At 41.9% G+C, this 14533-nt stretch overlaps 1 protein-coding gene across 4 annotated transcripts in view; it reads left to right on the forward strand.

The window, feature by feature from the left end:
* The window catches only part of TXNDC11 (thioredoxin domain containing 11), a 152644-nt gene that overhangs the window by 20438 nt on the left and 117673 nt on the right, over positions 1-14533 (forward strand). For 3 of the 4 annotated variants that reach the window (XM_033963037.1, XM_033963035.1, XM_033963036.1), the window contains exons 2-4: positions 1334-1550; positions 7443-7540; positions 11686-11815. In XM_033963037.1, the coding sequence (XP_033818928.1) occupies positions 1334-1550; positions 7443-7540; positions 11686-11815 (445 nt within the window). The remainder of the gene's footprint in view (positions 1-1333; positions 1551-7442; positions 7541-11685; positions 11816-14533) is intronic. The other variant, XM_033963038.1, reaches the window with a different exon arrangement.

The raw sequence follows: 14533 nt of genomic DNA on the forward strand, positions 1-14533 counted from the left end.
AAGAAAACTGAAGCAGGACTTTTGGGCGTCATTGTTTTGACACCTCCATTTTGGCATGGCTATTAGGGCACTGTGCTTTTGGGTGCACCGAAGAGCGTTGTCAAAAAATTTTCTCTCTCTACGTCTCATCTGCTCTGACTGTTAGTACTTGTCTGCAGAGGCTGCTGTGGCCAGGGGTCACTGATGCACAAAGGAGATATGGGCTGCCCCAGGCGGTACCCGTAAGGGAGAATAGTTCTTCAGGAAGCCTCTTCTGACCTCCCTCACAGGCATCAACCGGGGTAGCTCACATCTCCCTTCTGCCCCAAGGACCCCAGCTGAAATGGTGAGCAGCCATGGGCCCTACTCTGTCAACCAGTACTGGCGGTCGTTGTGGAGAGAGGACTTTGGTGCTGCTGTGATGTCCAAACATCACATAACCCTAACATAATCAGTTGATTTATTATTCTTATGGACTACTTTATCTTTTTTATGTGGTTTGTTGTACCGTTTATACTCGAATATAAACCGGGTCGTTGGCCCCTCCTCCCAGAATTATTGTAGGCCTCTGCCGGGCCGCTAGGTTCTGCATCCTGTCCCCCTCCCTTCCCTGTCCATTGTACCTCCTCTGCCGCTGGAATCCTGATGGTCCTGAGGTGTAACGGGCAGGAGCAAGCTTTTTGCATTCCTGCCCCGCTACTAACCCAGTCGGTCGATGCTGCGAGTTCTGGCTTCAGCCGCTGAGTGGTACTGAGCGGGAGTGTTCTTTGAAGCTGCTGCTCACCACTAAGCGGATTTCTGAATGGCTCCCGTGAACCTGGGAGGGTGGTGAGCCTTGGAAGGAGGGAAGGAAAGGGGCTGTGTGCAGCGTCTGGCAGGGAGGAGTCTGGGTGCAGAGCCTGACAGAGGGAGGGAAGGGTGCTGGGTGCAGTACCTGACAGGGGAAGTAGGGGGCACTGGGTGCAGATCCTGGAAGGACAGGGTACTTGAATATTAAGCCACCCAACTTATATTTGAGTCAACCATTTTTCTATTTTTTGGGGAGAAAAATGTGGGTGTCATCTTATATTCGGATTGACTTATATTTGAGTATATACAGTATGACTCCTTTTCTCACTGTCATGATTATATCATAGGAGACTTAATGAGTTCCAGAGCTTAAGAAAGTCAATGACTTTAAAATTGTAAAGAGAAATCCTCCTTTTGAACATGCATTGCAGATCAAGTTTGTCATAATTTCTATAACATTATATAACAACCTCTCCCCCTGGAATATAAACAAGTTTGTTGTCACCCTGTCTATAATTTAATATCTCACTCCTACTCTTTTGTCTTCTTCTTTCTGCCTTTGCAGTCGTGCCAAAGATGTAGTAGTGCCAGCCAAGCCACCAGTTCACTTCTTCTCTCCGATATCGCCAGTGGTTGATCTCTTCCGGGGCCAGCTAGACTATGCAGAACACATTCGGCAGGACTCTGAGATCACTCTCTTTTTCCTCTATGCACCCTGGTGTGGCCAATCAATTGCTACAAGGCAGGAGATTGAACATGTGGCCAGAAGGCTGGCAGACCAGGTAAGAGCTTCAGCTGAAGACGGTCTTCATGTAGAGAGTGATTAATTCTGCTAAAATGGCATGCACAGCGTAGAAGAATGTGTGTAACCCAGTTTCCATGCATTAAAAGAATGCATTTTCCTAGCTTGATCCAAAATTGGGGAGATCTGCTTTATTATAAATATGTAGAGTTAAAATATAAAAAATATATCCTTTTAGTGGTTCCACCCATATATTGGTTGTTCAGCTGCCCTCTACCAGACCTTCAATTTCCTGCACTCCAAATCCTGCTCTTGCCCCGACAACACTGCATGGGTCTGGCCTCTAATTGACTCCTCCCGGTGTGGAGCTGTTATCTCTTACCTACTGGCCCTCCTAAAGCAGCAGCGGCGGTCAACCAACAGGTAGTGGTGTAAACAGGCTGCTTGTGACTGGCCTCACCAGGGAAGGGAGGAAGAGATTCTTAGCCAGTGAAGAGAAGAGGAGAGAGAGATGCTGCATCATGGGGGCTAGGGAGGGGATTCAGGGTACGAGTGAGAGAGATTTGGGATTTAGAATGAGATAGGAGGCTGGAGGCTGGAACTTGAGAAAAGAAAATGCAAGAAAGAATTTCTTAGGATGGGGAAAAACACTAAAAATAAACTTTGTAGAATTTTGAAATATTGTATGTAGAGTTTTCAAAAATGTTGCACAGAATTCTGCCAGGAGTAACAAATAGTGGGGAAAATTAGCTTTTGTTGTAACATATTGAAGTGATCCAGACTCTGGTCACCTCTAGTCATGTGTTTATTCTGGGTCACTCTGGTCATATTCTGGCCACATCAGGATATGTTGGGTTACCGAAGGTTAGGGAAATGCCAACATTCATCCCCTCAAGGGTCGCCTGAGAGCTCCTAACAAGCTCTCTTTCCTTCAGGATGGAGGTCATGGGAAGAGATTCCTCTTAATATCAGAGTGAAATTACAAGTCCTTCCCAGAAGGCAATTCCCCAGCATTTAAATCTATATGCAAATGAGTCGTCATAAGTTTCTTTAATGGCTCTACTTCCTGTTCCTTAGACCTGTGCTGTCTTCTGTTAGTGCTTTCTCAGGCCCAGATGCCCAGGAGCAAACAATATCCAGCTCTATATCCCACTGGGATCAGCATGGAACTCGAAAAGCTGAGAACCTGCCTCGAAGAATTAAAAACATGGATGACATCCAATAAACTCAAAATGAGCCCATTCAAAATCGAACTGCTTTGGATCCGTAGAGAGACCTGTACAGCCACCCAACCCTTAGTACCCAAAGACCAGTATGTAGCCTGGGCATAATCCTAGACGCTAACCTCACATTTTCGGTATTGATATATGTAAGTCTCCCTCCAACTTAGGAATCAAGGAAACTCTTATATCTTGGCATCCCAAGTCCTCTAAATTTTCTTCACATTTCTACCTCTAACCCTCTGTTGTAGTTCCTTCCTATTTCTCCTACTGTAAACCGCGTCGAGCTCTATGAACGTGGAGATGATGCGGTATACAAACCTAAGGATTAGATTAGATTAGATTAGATTAGATCTCTAGGGTAGTGTCCTCATCCTACTACCACTTACGCCAACTAAAACACCTTTGGTGATACTTTTCCGACACAAGACTTCACCCGACTTCTATACGCATTTGTGCTTTCATGCCTGGACTATATAATAGCCTGTACGCCAGCCTCCCTTTAAAAGACCATCACCGGCTACAGAGAGTCCAGAATGCTACAGTCAGACTATTGAAAAACCTCGGTTCCTTCAATCCCATCACCGCTGCCTTGAATGAAGTACATTGGCAACCTGTAGGAAAGCGGGCCATCTTCAAACAACTGACCATTGCCTTTAAATGTTTACACAACATGGCTCCCCACAATATAACTGAAAAACTCCCTATCTACCACCCGACCAGACCACTCAGATCACAGCAAGAATGCCAACTAGCATCCCACCAGCCCACAAACTCCAACTGGAAATGGCCCGGAGACAATCCTTCTCTCACAGTATGGCAAAACTGTTGAACCAGCTACTCCCAGACATTCGAGCTCTAGGTAGCCTACCACCTTTCTGGAAAGCGGTAAAAACCATATTGTTCTCAAACCAATACATACCTGCCTTGAGACCCCAATGACCAGGCTTTGACAGTATAAATAAAAACCACAAATCAGAATGTTCCGCTGTCAATCCTAACCCTTGACTCAAATATATAGAAACAGTACCCCATCCTGACACCCCAAAACATTATGATTGCATCACTGTACGCCTAGACTGAGTACTTGTTGAGTATAATATGATTATTCTGTCAACATATTAAGAATAAGTCACTATATCCCATACCTAATTCCCTAGTATAATGTGAATATACCTTGTCCTATGCCAATATAATGTAAATGTACCCTTACTCGTATGCCTAGTCCTATACCAAAATAATGTGTATGTATCTTAAATTGTCTGTCTTTAAAACATTGTGAATGTATAGCTGTAACCTGTTCTAGGCTCCTGGGGAGGACGGGCTAGAAATCAAAATAAATAAAATAAAGTCAACGATTGTATGGTTCACTGTGTAGTTTTCTGCACGATTGCTCATTCTCCAAACTTGCTGAGCAAATAAGGTCATTAATATTGAAATGTCATATAAACTAGCTGAGTGATAGATGCTTTAACATTGCTTTGCAATGCACAAAAAAGCGATCACTTTTAGCGATCCGAAAAAAGTGACTGGTCAGGACCAGTCACGTGTCTCACCGATAGTTCAACCCTGAAATTGATATAATTAACATTGATACCATAAATACAATTTTTACAATAGCAGGGATATATATGTGTGTTATATGCATATTGTGAGCACATGTGTTGAATGTGTGTCTTATGCTTGCCCGTTAACAGCATAAAATATAAAGAGAGAGCAGCGAAAAGATGGGGCTAAAATTTTTGTTCCTCATGATTAAAATATGGGCCAGAATTGTATACTTTATATAGCACCACCCTCATTTATGCCCTGCATGTGTGTAGCCTGCTACTACCTTTCTGCAAGGCATCAAGGATTGCCTTCACTATACTATTTGAAAGCACATGAAATATCTGTGTTTGTTAACCACATGTACTTTGTACTCCGTGGGACGTGTGTGCTTGTGCTCCAACGGTTAACATTATGGATGGCTGTTGTAGGCTCTGATTTATGCAAGCTACCCTTTCCCTGGGAGGAAGAGGAAACAGTGATGGCGATTGAAGGAGGGCGGACCAGTTGCCACAGAGGAGTCTAGTGTAGCAAATCTGGCGCATGAGCACATTGTCGCTGTATCACTTGGACTATTCTGCGCATGTGTGAGAGTCGTTCTCACAGTGATCGATTGGACAAGATCGAATGGTGATAACAGTGAACCTCTGCGCAAATTATTTGCACGCAAACTTGTTTGAGCATCGATCGCTGTTTTGGAATCGGCCAAAAAATTGGCCCACAGTGATCCACATGGTCATACTGACCGTGTTTAGTGCATCTAGTCCTCAGTGAGACGTTTCTCTTTAAGTTCTTAGTTTCTGGCGACGGAAGGTATATCCTGTCATACACTCTCTCTCAGACCAAGCGTATGCAAAGGTTTTTCTGTATTGGTCTGCTCTCCTTCTCCAGGTAGGAATCTTTAGTTTTAATATGAGGTAGTTTTCCTTGGTAGTAAAAGGCTAGCGCATATGGGTGCAACCATCAATATTTAATATTTTTTCCCGTAAGTGATCAAAACGCCTTCCTCAGGGGACACTTGTATGGAAACTCGCTGAATGCGCTGAGGAGCTTGGAGCATTTTTCTCCTACTGCACGAGGTTCCGCTCCTCAGCGCATTCAATGAGCATCCATACGAGTGTCCCCTGAGGAAGGTGTTTTGATCACGCCGAAACTTGGATCCTTGTTCATTTATGAATAAAAATTTTACGTGATTAGGGGCTCAAAGTAGCTTTAATCTGCTAGCTTGAGAGAAAATTTGCTTGAATCACCTAAGCCCGAACGGAGCTTCATAATCAGGCAGCCATATCGAGTGCTGACATCACTTTGTTCATTAGAAATGCTTTCTCTTGATTCTTTAGTGACATGAAGATTATGCCTTCTCTTGTTACTTATCACTTCCTCAAATAAAGGCAGAGAGATGAATGTCTGTATTGCTTTTGAAATCCAAAAGCAGGAGTCTTAAGGAAAAGATGTCAAACATACAGCAGTGGATGATCTGAAACAAATTTTATTAAGTCAGCAGTAAGCCAGTGTCGCAAGTGTGCACTGTTGACAGCAGATTTTCTTACTTCAATTCCTTCAAGAACATTTGTTCTCTTCAGAGAAGGACTGTCAGTGTTGCTTCTGTGCAACTCACGTCGTGTTGCTGACTTAATAAAGTTTGCTTTGGATCGTTCACTTCTGTATATTTGACATCTTTTCCTCACGACTCCTGCTTTTGGATTTCTCTCTCTGTCATAGACGCCTGTCTGGCTTTTCTCTCCGGTATATTGCTCTTGAGCCAGAAAACTGCCTTGATTGCTCTTCTGCTTTTCCAATAGCTTCAGTACTAACTAAAACACAGCTGCTTTCTAGATTTTTCTGCAAGCAGAGTGTGAAAAGTGCATGTAAATATAGGCACAGATCGTTTGAAAGAAGTTCATCCAGAAACATAGACCAGGGAAGAGGGAGAAAGAGAGTTGGGGGTTGTTGAAGGCTAAAGTACATTTTCATACAGTCTGTGGCTGTTTAGACAAGATAATGGTTAAAAGTGAATGGTAAACATATACTACAAAATATCCATTTCAGCACATTCCTTTTTTTAATATTCTTTATTCATTTTTGAAGTCAAATACATAGTGCAAACGGATTAACAATCAAGTAATATAACATACTGCACTCTATTCCAACAAATAATATACAGCTATTTAACCCCCCCCCCCAATGTGTATGTTTTCATCTTGAGTGGTGTGTATCAGAAAAAGTGGATTAATTAGATAACATCAGCTACCATAGGCTGTATTTTAAAACATTTTGATGCATACCTTAGATATGTTTTTTATTTATTAGGTTTTATTAACTGCCAACAGGAAAAAATTCACCCAAGGCAAATTATATGTGGCTTGAGGCCCCAAATCATTTTTCTTTGTACATATTTCAAACTGTTCATCTTTGGATAAAGTCTATTTACTCACGAGCATTGTACCAGGTTTCAAAGAGAAAGGCCACTCATACTTCATAACTTTTCTCAGGTTGGGGGTCCCAGGGCAGCTGGCCAGTTTGCACCTCCCTGCTGCAAGGGGGTCCTGAACCTGCTTAAATCTGAAGGAGATGTAGCCTGTTGGTGGGCTTTAGAGCCCCCTTCTAAATTTTCTGCCCAGGGCCCCAACATTTGTTTAAAATATTGTGGACTTTTTGGTTTTATGCTTGTGATTTTCTTCAGAAAATAGCACACGCAGGTTTGAAAATACATGCACTCTTCTAATTCTACCCAAAACTTGTTGTCCCCCAAATGCAGCTAAATGTGTGTATGTGTGGGTACTTCCATGGTCTTTTTCAAATTCCATGCATAACTAAAGTTTTTTTAGCATAAGTTTCAACTTAGCTTAGACTAATTGGAAGAGTAATCTGATGGTTAGAGCAGTGGACTGAAAACCAGAGAAAATTTTGTTGACACTCCCTTGTGATCATGGACAAGTCACTTAACCCTCAAATACAAACAGGCTGTACCTGAATGTAACTTGCTTTGAGCTGCAACTGAAAAAGTGTGAGCTGGTTTCAGGTACTAATATAGAACCAAACTAGAAAGAGGAGGTGACAGTTTTTGTGGGTTTCTTCTTCTTGGTTTCTGGAAATATGGCCTCTCTTTTTTTGTAGTTTGTCAGCATTATTCTGCCCCTGACAGTTGACAATCTTGTTTCCAGGTGTTGTTTGTGGCGGTTAATTGCTGGTGGAACCAGGGGAAATGCAGGAAGCAGAAAAGCTTTTTTTATTTCCCCGTGATCTACTTATACCATAAAAGGTAAGGAACAAACACTGTTTTCTGCGTCTAGATAAACTGTGCTTGATGTTGGAGTCCGCTCTTTGCAGTCTGTCAGCTTCTTCTTTTCCTTGACCTGTCATTGTTGGACTTGGTGAAATGAGAGCGTGCAATTACATAGCAGAACTTTTAGCTTCTCATCTGGAGCACTGCTGTGAAGAGGTCCATGTTGGAGTAGTAGTTTGGGTTCCATTCACTGAACTGTTGCAGCTTCAATTTGCAGTGCTGAGTCCTAGGAGCTACCTTGGTCCTGGCTTCCTTGCAGGCTATTGAAAAGAAGTATATGTTCTTAGGAGTATGTTGTATTGGACTGATCCTTTTTTTTTTTTTGGGGGGGGGGGTCAGTGTATATCAGCTTGCAGAGAGCCCAGTGTGCTTTTACTTTGCAGATCTTTGGTACTGCATAAAGTTTGTCAGTAACTTTCAGCCATTAAGAGGAATTCCTGAACCAGGATAATGTGATACATTGGGCAGCAACAAGTTTTCTTTGAATATTAGGAGCATGCCCAAAAATTTAGGAGCCAGTAGCAAGACTCCTCCTTCTCCTAGTTGACTCCACCAAACAGGGTGAGGGACAGGGAGAGAGATCCTTTCCAATGTTTTCAGCAGTTACTTTAAAGCCTGATTTCATGTCTAAGGAAAAAGCTTAATAAAGATGCTTCATGCACTCTACAGAAACACACAGCCCGCAGCCCCCCGGTACCTTTTTAAGTGGCGGTGGTCCAGCGCAGTCTCCTGGACGGCTGCCTGTGTCTTTAGAAGAGCGACGCACAATGCAGGAGCCAATCAGAACAGCCAATCACAGAGTGGCACGACCAGGCAGGAAGCGCAAAGGTGCATCGCTCTTCTAAGATGAAGGGAGCCGTTCAGGAGACCATTCTGGACCACCGCCACTAAAAAAGGTACCGGGGGGGGGGGCAGGGCACAGTGTATTCGGTCCATAAAACGCACCCCCTTTTTGGGGGTGGGAAAAGTGCGTCTTATAGTAGATAAATAGATTTATCTAGATGCAGAATTCTATATAAGTATAGACTCAAGAAGACCATGGGGGGTTGATCTATATTAAACATACTGTGCAAAAAAATGTAAAAAAAAATTGAGACAAAGAAGTGTGAAGGTACATAACCAAAACGTCATGAGCCACATTTGTACTTGGTGCATAATTTTTATATGCAAATAGTTGTAAAACTACTCATTTTATTTGCAGAATGAAAGTATTACATCTAGAAATTGAGGTGTGTCTGTCCAGACTCGGGAATATTCTATTGTTGTCTGTTGAGCAATGAAAGGGCAATCTATTATATAAAGACTTTTAAAAATCAAGGAGGCTACCATCTCCTTTCAGTTCTAATAGCTGAGAATTGTTCCTTGTTTGTACATTGCATTAGGACATAGCCCAGCAGTATAAAGGCCATTTCTGAGAAAGAACTTAGCACATGCCTACTTCAAACTTTGTAAAAAGTCCTAAGGGTAGATATCACAGGGGAAAGACACTGTGTACAAATACCTGTTTGTTTTTCTTGCAGGCACCTTGCATTTCATCTTGCAGTGCAGTGTCATCATCCTTATTGGTTGATGACAGAACTGCAAGGGTCTTTTCTAGTAATAATAATTTATTCTTGTATACTGCCCTACCGGAAAAGTTCAAGGCGGTTCACAAAAAGTAGAGCTAATACATATAATGCAGATAAAAATGCAAGCACTTAAGCCTTAGTCATCTGTTTTATTATCCAGTGGCACAGATGGATATAAATCGTCATGAAAAGATAATTTTTAATCTAGAAATACCAGATAGCTGTGTGTGGGAGGACTGCGTCTGAAATGTGGCAGTGGTGGTTCAATTACTGGCTAATAGAAACTGGTGCCAAAGCTTTTCTTATGATATTGCACTGCTGCACTAGGTTACATTTTTTAGCCACCTTGTAAGGCAGTCAGGTGGCCCAAAATGCTTTACAGTTGGCCACTACAGTTCTACTTTGGTTAATGTGAACATGAGCTGTTGATCTCTGTGTGCAGTTTCTCATTCAGGCCTGACAAAACATAAATAAATAACAGCCAGTAGTTAAAATACCTGCAAGTTTATACATTATTCTGTCTTTTTTTTTTCCTTTTAAGAGAATTGGGGAGTGAGCCAACCACTCCATCCTTTACAATTTCAAAAGCCGAGTTTCTTTTCAGTATGTAAGATAAGAGATGGGATGGGGTTATTGGGACATTTTGATTTGGATGTTGGTTGTATCTTGAAGCAAATACACTCAAAAATTTTATTTTATTTTCTCAGAGGTTTTGTAGATTACGTTTATTGACAAAATATTTTGTGCTTTTTTTGTAACCGCTTATGCCCTTTGCTTTAATTGGAATATCTGTTTATGGACCTTGATATGGTAGAGTATTTATTTAGGGAAAGAGAAAAGGATTTAGCTTACATCTTTTCAGTAGCAACTCAAGGCGGGTATTTTCCAGGCCCTGGAGGACTCTCAATCTTAAGCTTGTACCTGAGACAATGGAAGATTAAATGACTTGACAAGATCACAAAGAGATTTGAAACCGGCTTCCCTGATGCTTAGCTCATTTCTCCAACCTTTTAAGTTATTCCTAATTTTAAGGCATTTAGGGGTCATTTTACTAAGGTGTGCTAACCGATTTAGGTTGCGCTAAATGCTAAGGCGCCCATAGAATATAATGGGTGCCTTAGCATTTAGCACACGTTAATCAGTTAGTGCACCTTAGTAAAGGGACCCCGCAGTGTTGTGTTATTACAGAGTACCGTTTTCCCCCATGTATAGGCTGCCCCATTGTATAGCCCGCAGGAAATGCCGATTTACATTTTTAAAGTCATAGATAAGCCACCCCATTAGATAAACCGCATCATCCTCCCCTCCCCCCCTTAAATACCTCCCTCGCCGGTAAATACCTCCCATGCTGGACAGTTGCTGGCTGCCTCCTCCAATCATGCTGTGCAGGACAGGAGCAATGTTTGCAATCTCAAGCTTGACTCCGCGCCGCTTCCTGAATGGCTGCCGTCAGTTCTCACGGGACTCGTGAGAACTGACAGCAGCCATTCAGGAAGCGGCGCAGTGCCAGGCTGAATGCCGAAAAGATCACTCCTGCCCTGCATCACTGGCCGCGAGATTGGAGGAGGCAGCGAGCAGCCATCCTGCAGATAAAGTCCTGTCTGACTATAGCAGTCCAAGGAGGTTTGTGTGCTGGGAGCAGGGTGATGCTATGTGGGGGGAGGGGGGGAAGGGGAATGATGGTTTTTAAGATAGGCCGCCCCAGTTAAGCATGCTGTACCCACTAGGCCAGTTTGCCTATATATGGGGAAATATGGTAGATGATAACACTATATATGAAAAGTATTTCTTTTAAAATGTCAAAACCACAAAAGTGGCATGAAATTCCCACAGAACAAACAGGCAACAAGTAAAAATGGGAAAACCAAGATGTTTCCAGGAGGGATCTTTATTGAAAGCAAGTGCTCTGAATTATCACATAAACCAAGACTCAACGCTGCAGGTGTTTCAGTATTTTTTTTTTGGTTTGTTTTCTATAACTGTTTTATGATTTTTTACACTAAAAATATGTTGCTCAATGCGAGGTATTCTTATTGTAACCAACATTTGTGTTTTGAGGTACTTTCATGGTTTTTAAATCTTTCCTGATTTTTTTGTGGATGTTCATATGATTTGTTTGATTATTTGTGGTCTTTTAACATTTGTATTTATGAAGCATGTTTGTTTTAAAGTTTATTTTATTTTTAGACTCCTATTTTATTTTTGTACTGAAACACCTGCAGCGTTGAGTCTTGCTTTCAATAAAAGTTCCTCTGGAAGCATCTTGTTTTCTGACTCTGTCTTGTTTCCTTTCATATAAAATGTACATATACTTGGGGCTATATAACATAATCCCCTGATTTGCAGTACCATGCATAGGGAAGTTTGAATCGAGGAAATTCAAGTGATTTGGTCAAATTAACATCTCCAACACCATAAAACATGCAGCCCACAAAGCCAAAAAGTGTTAGAATCTGAACCTGCAAAAATTTACTGTCCAGAGCTAAGGCAGAGCCCTAATGGCAGTTCTTGTGGGATTTTTACGTTCTTTTCTCTTGGTTGTTCTTACACTAGCTTTGGCCCCATCGAATACAAAGGCCTAATGACTGCTGCATACATTGAAAAGTTTGTTCGGCGAGTGATGACACCACTTCTTTACATCTCGTCTCAATCAAGACTGCGAGATTTCCTTGCACACTATGAGGTACCTGTTCTTTCCTTTTGCCTGATGCTTCATGTCATTACTAAAGGTTCAGTGTGTGGATGGATTAAACTGGAGCCATCCATTGTAAGATAGCGAAGCAACTCCTCAAAGCCTCAAAACCTGGCACCACTATGAAATTACAGTAGCCTCCGGCAGTCAGAAGTCAGATGAAAATAGCCCTTTAGCTTATTATCAACATACCATGTCCTCTTCAAGGCTCATAAAAATCTCTTACTCTAGAACAGATGGGGAAAACCCTTGATTTCATTGTCATGTTTTGGGACTCTTGATAACTTATCAAACGTCAATGAAGTTTATTATACTTGCTTGCATTTGCTAAATAGCCTTTGTTAGGCCATCATAGTGGATTACTATTACAAATCGAAATTATGGAAAGAAAAGTAAACAAAATTATAAATCAAAGTCCAAATAGGTAAAAAGAAACACTGCAACAAGTAAGATACAATTAAGCATCAGTTCATTAAGCTGTCCATTGCAGTTGCCAGCCCAGCTAGTCTCATTCAAATTCTGTCTTAAACATTTTAAAATAACTCTTTGTTTGAACATATTTGGGAACTGCATTCCATAGAAGTGGTGCCAGGATATATAATACAGAATGATGCATGCCTTCCAATATAGCCCTTGCTGGGAGAAGTGCTGCAAACAATTTATCTTCCTGCGATTACAGTACTTTCGTATGGAATGAGGCAGTTTGAAAGACCATGGAATAGACCTATAGTAAGAGTCTTCAATACTAGGCTGATTATTAAGAACATAAGCATTGCCTCTGCCGGGTCAGACCAGGGATCCATCGTGCCCAGCAGTCCGCTCCTGTATATTTGCAAATGGGGGGAGGAGGGTGAATGAAAGTTTTACTATAGGTTTAATCAATAGTAAAGAATATTTATTTTGTATATTTTTGATTGAATGCTAAAGGAAAGGGTGGGTGGGTGGGACATATTTCTTTATTTGATGTTATACTAGAAAGAAATTCAAGTGATGTATTTAATTTTAAATGTTTTATTATTTGTACACTTGTTGTAAGATGAATAAAGAATTAAAAACGACTTGTGGAGTTCCTCAGGGCTCACCTCTATCCCCGATTCTTTTCAATGTTTATATGTCCTCCCTGAAACTCCTCCAACACTTTACACTTAAGCCGATGACATCCTTGTCCTCCTTGAGACCGACTCTAACCTCACCAATCTCTCTGAGAACATCTCTTCATGTATATCGAACCTCCAATCCTGGGCCCTCACCGTACAAATGAAACTAAACGAGACCAAAACAAAACTACTTTGGCTCGGCCCAAAATTAGATCAGCTACCCATCCTCATCCCCCTATCCTCTGGCACCACATTGCAGCTTGAGCACTCAATCATCATTGATTCTACACTGTCCTTCAATGACCACCTTAACTCCTTAGTAAAAAAATGCTTTCTCAATCTTCACATGTTAAGGAAAGTGAGATCCTGCTTCCATCATCAACACTTTGCTGTCTTCGTACAATCCATCATTCTTTCCAGACTGGATTACTGTAACTCCATCTACATAAGCCTAACAAAGAAAAGCCTTCGTAGACTCCAGCGGATTCAGAACACCGCGGCTAAACTAATCTTCGCAAAAAAGCAAATTTGACCACGTCTCCCCGCTTCTGTCTAAGCTTCACTGGCTCCCAGTAATTCTTAGGGTTCACTACAAATGCGCCTGGCTAACCTTCAAGTCTCTACACGGCATCCTGCCCCGTTCCTGCAAGCTCTGTCTTCATCTGCATCAAACACTTTAAAATCATAAGTAGCAACATTCTAGAGCTCAGATTGTGATGTCATAATGCCTCATTCCACCAATGCCTAAGCCCCGTCCTCATCTGCACAAGCTTCAAACCCTTTAAAATCCTAAGTAGCAACATTCTAGAGCTCAGATTGTGATGTCATAAAGCCTCATTCCACCAATGCCTAAGCTCTGTCTCCATCTGCACAAGCCTCAAACACTTTAAAATCATAAAGTCTGTTGTAGGGGAAAACACCCTCCAGGGATTCAAGACAAAGTTAGACAAGTTCCTGCTGAACTAGAACATACGCAGGTAAGGCTAGTCTCAGGGCGCTTGTCTTTGACCAAGGGCCACCGCGTGAGCTGACTGCTGGCCACGATGGACCACTGGTCTGACCGAACAGCGGCAATTCTTATGTTCTTAAGTAGCAACATTCTAGAGCTCAGAGTGTGATGTCATAATGCCTCATTCCACCAATGCCTAAGCTCCGTCCTCATCTGCACAAGCCTCAAACACTTTAAAATCATAAGTAGCAACATTCTAGAGCTCAGAGTGTGATGTCATAATGCCTCATTCCACCAATGCCTAAGCTCCGTCCTCATCTGCACAAGCCTCAAACACTTTAAAATCATAAGTAGCAACATTCTAGAGCTCAGAGTGTGATGTCATAATGCCTCATTCCACCAATGCCTAAGCTCCGTCCTCATCTGCACAAGCCTCAAACACTTTAAAATCATAAGTAGCAACATTCTAGAGCTCAGAGTGTGATGTCATAATGCCTCATTCCACCAATGCCTAAGCTCCGTCCTCATCTGCACAAGCCTCAAACACTTTAAAATCATAAGTAGCAACATTCTAGAGCTCAGAGTGTGATGTCATAATGCCTCATTCCACCAATGCCTAAGTTCCGTCCTCATCTGCACAAGCCTCAAACACTTTAAAATCAT

Source organism: Geotrypetes seraphini, chromosome 11 (assembly GCF_902459505.1).
Source record: "Geotrypetes seraphini chromosome 11, aGeoSer1.1, whole genome shotgun sequence".
NCBI classification, from domain to species: Eukaryota; Metazoa; Chordata; class Amphibia; order Gymnophiona; family Dermophiidae; genus Geotrypetes; species Geotrypetes seraphini.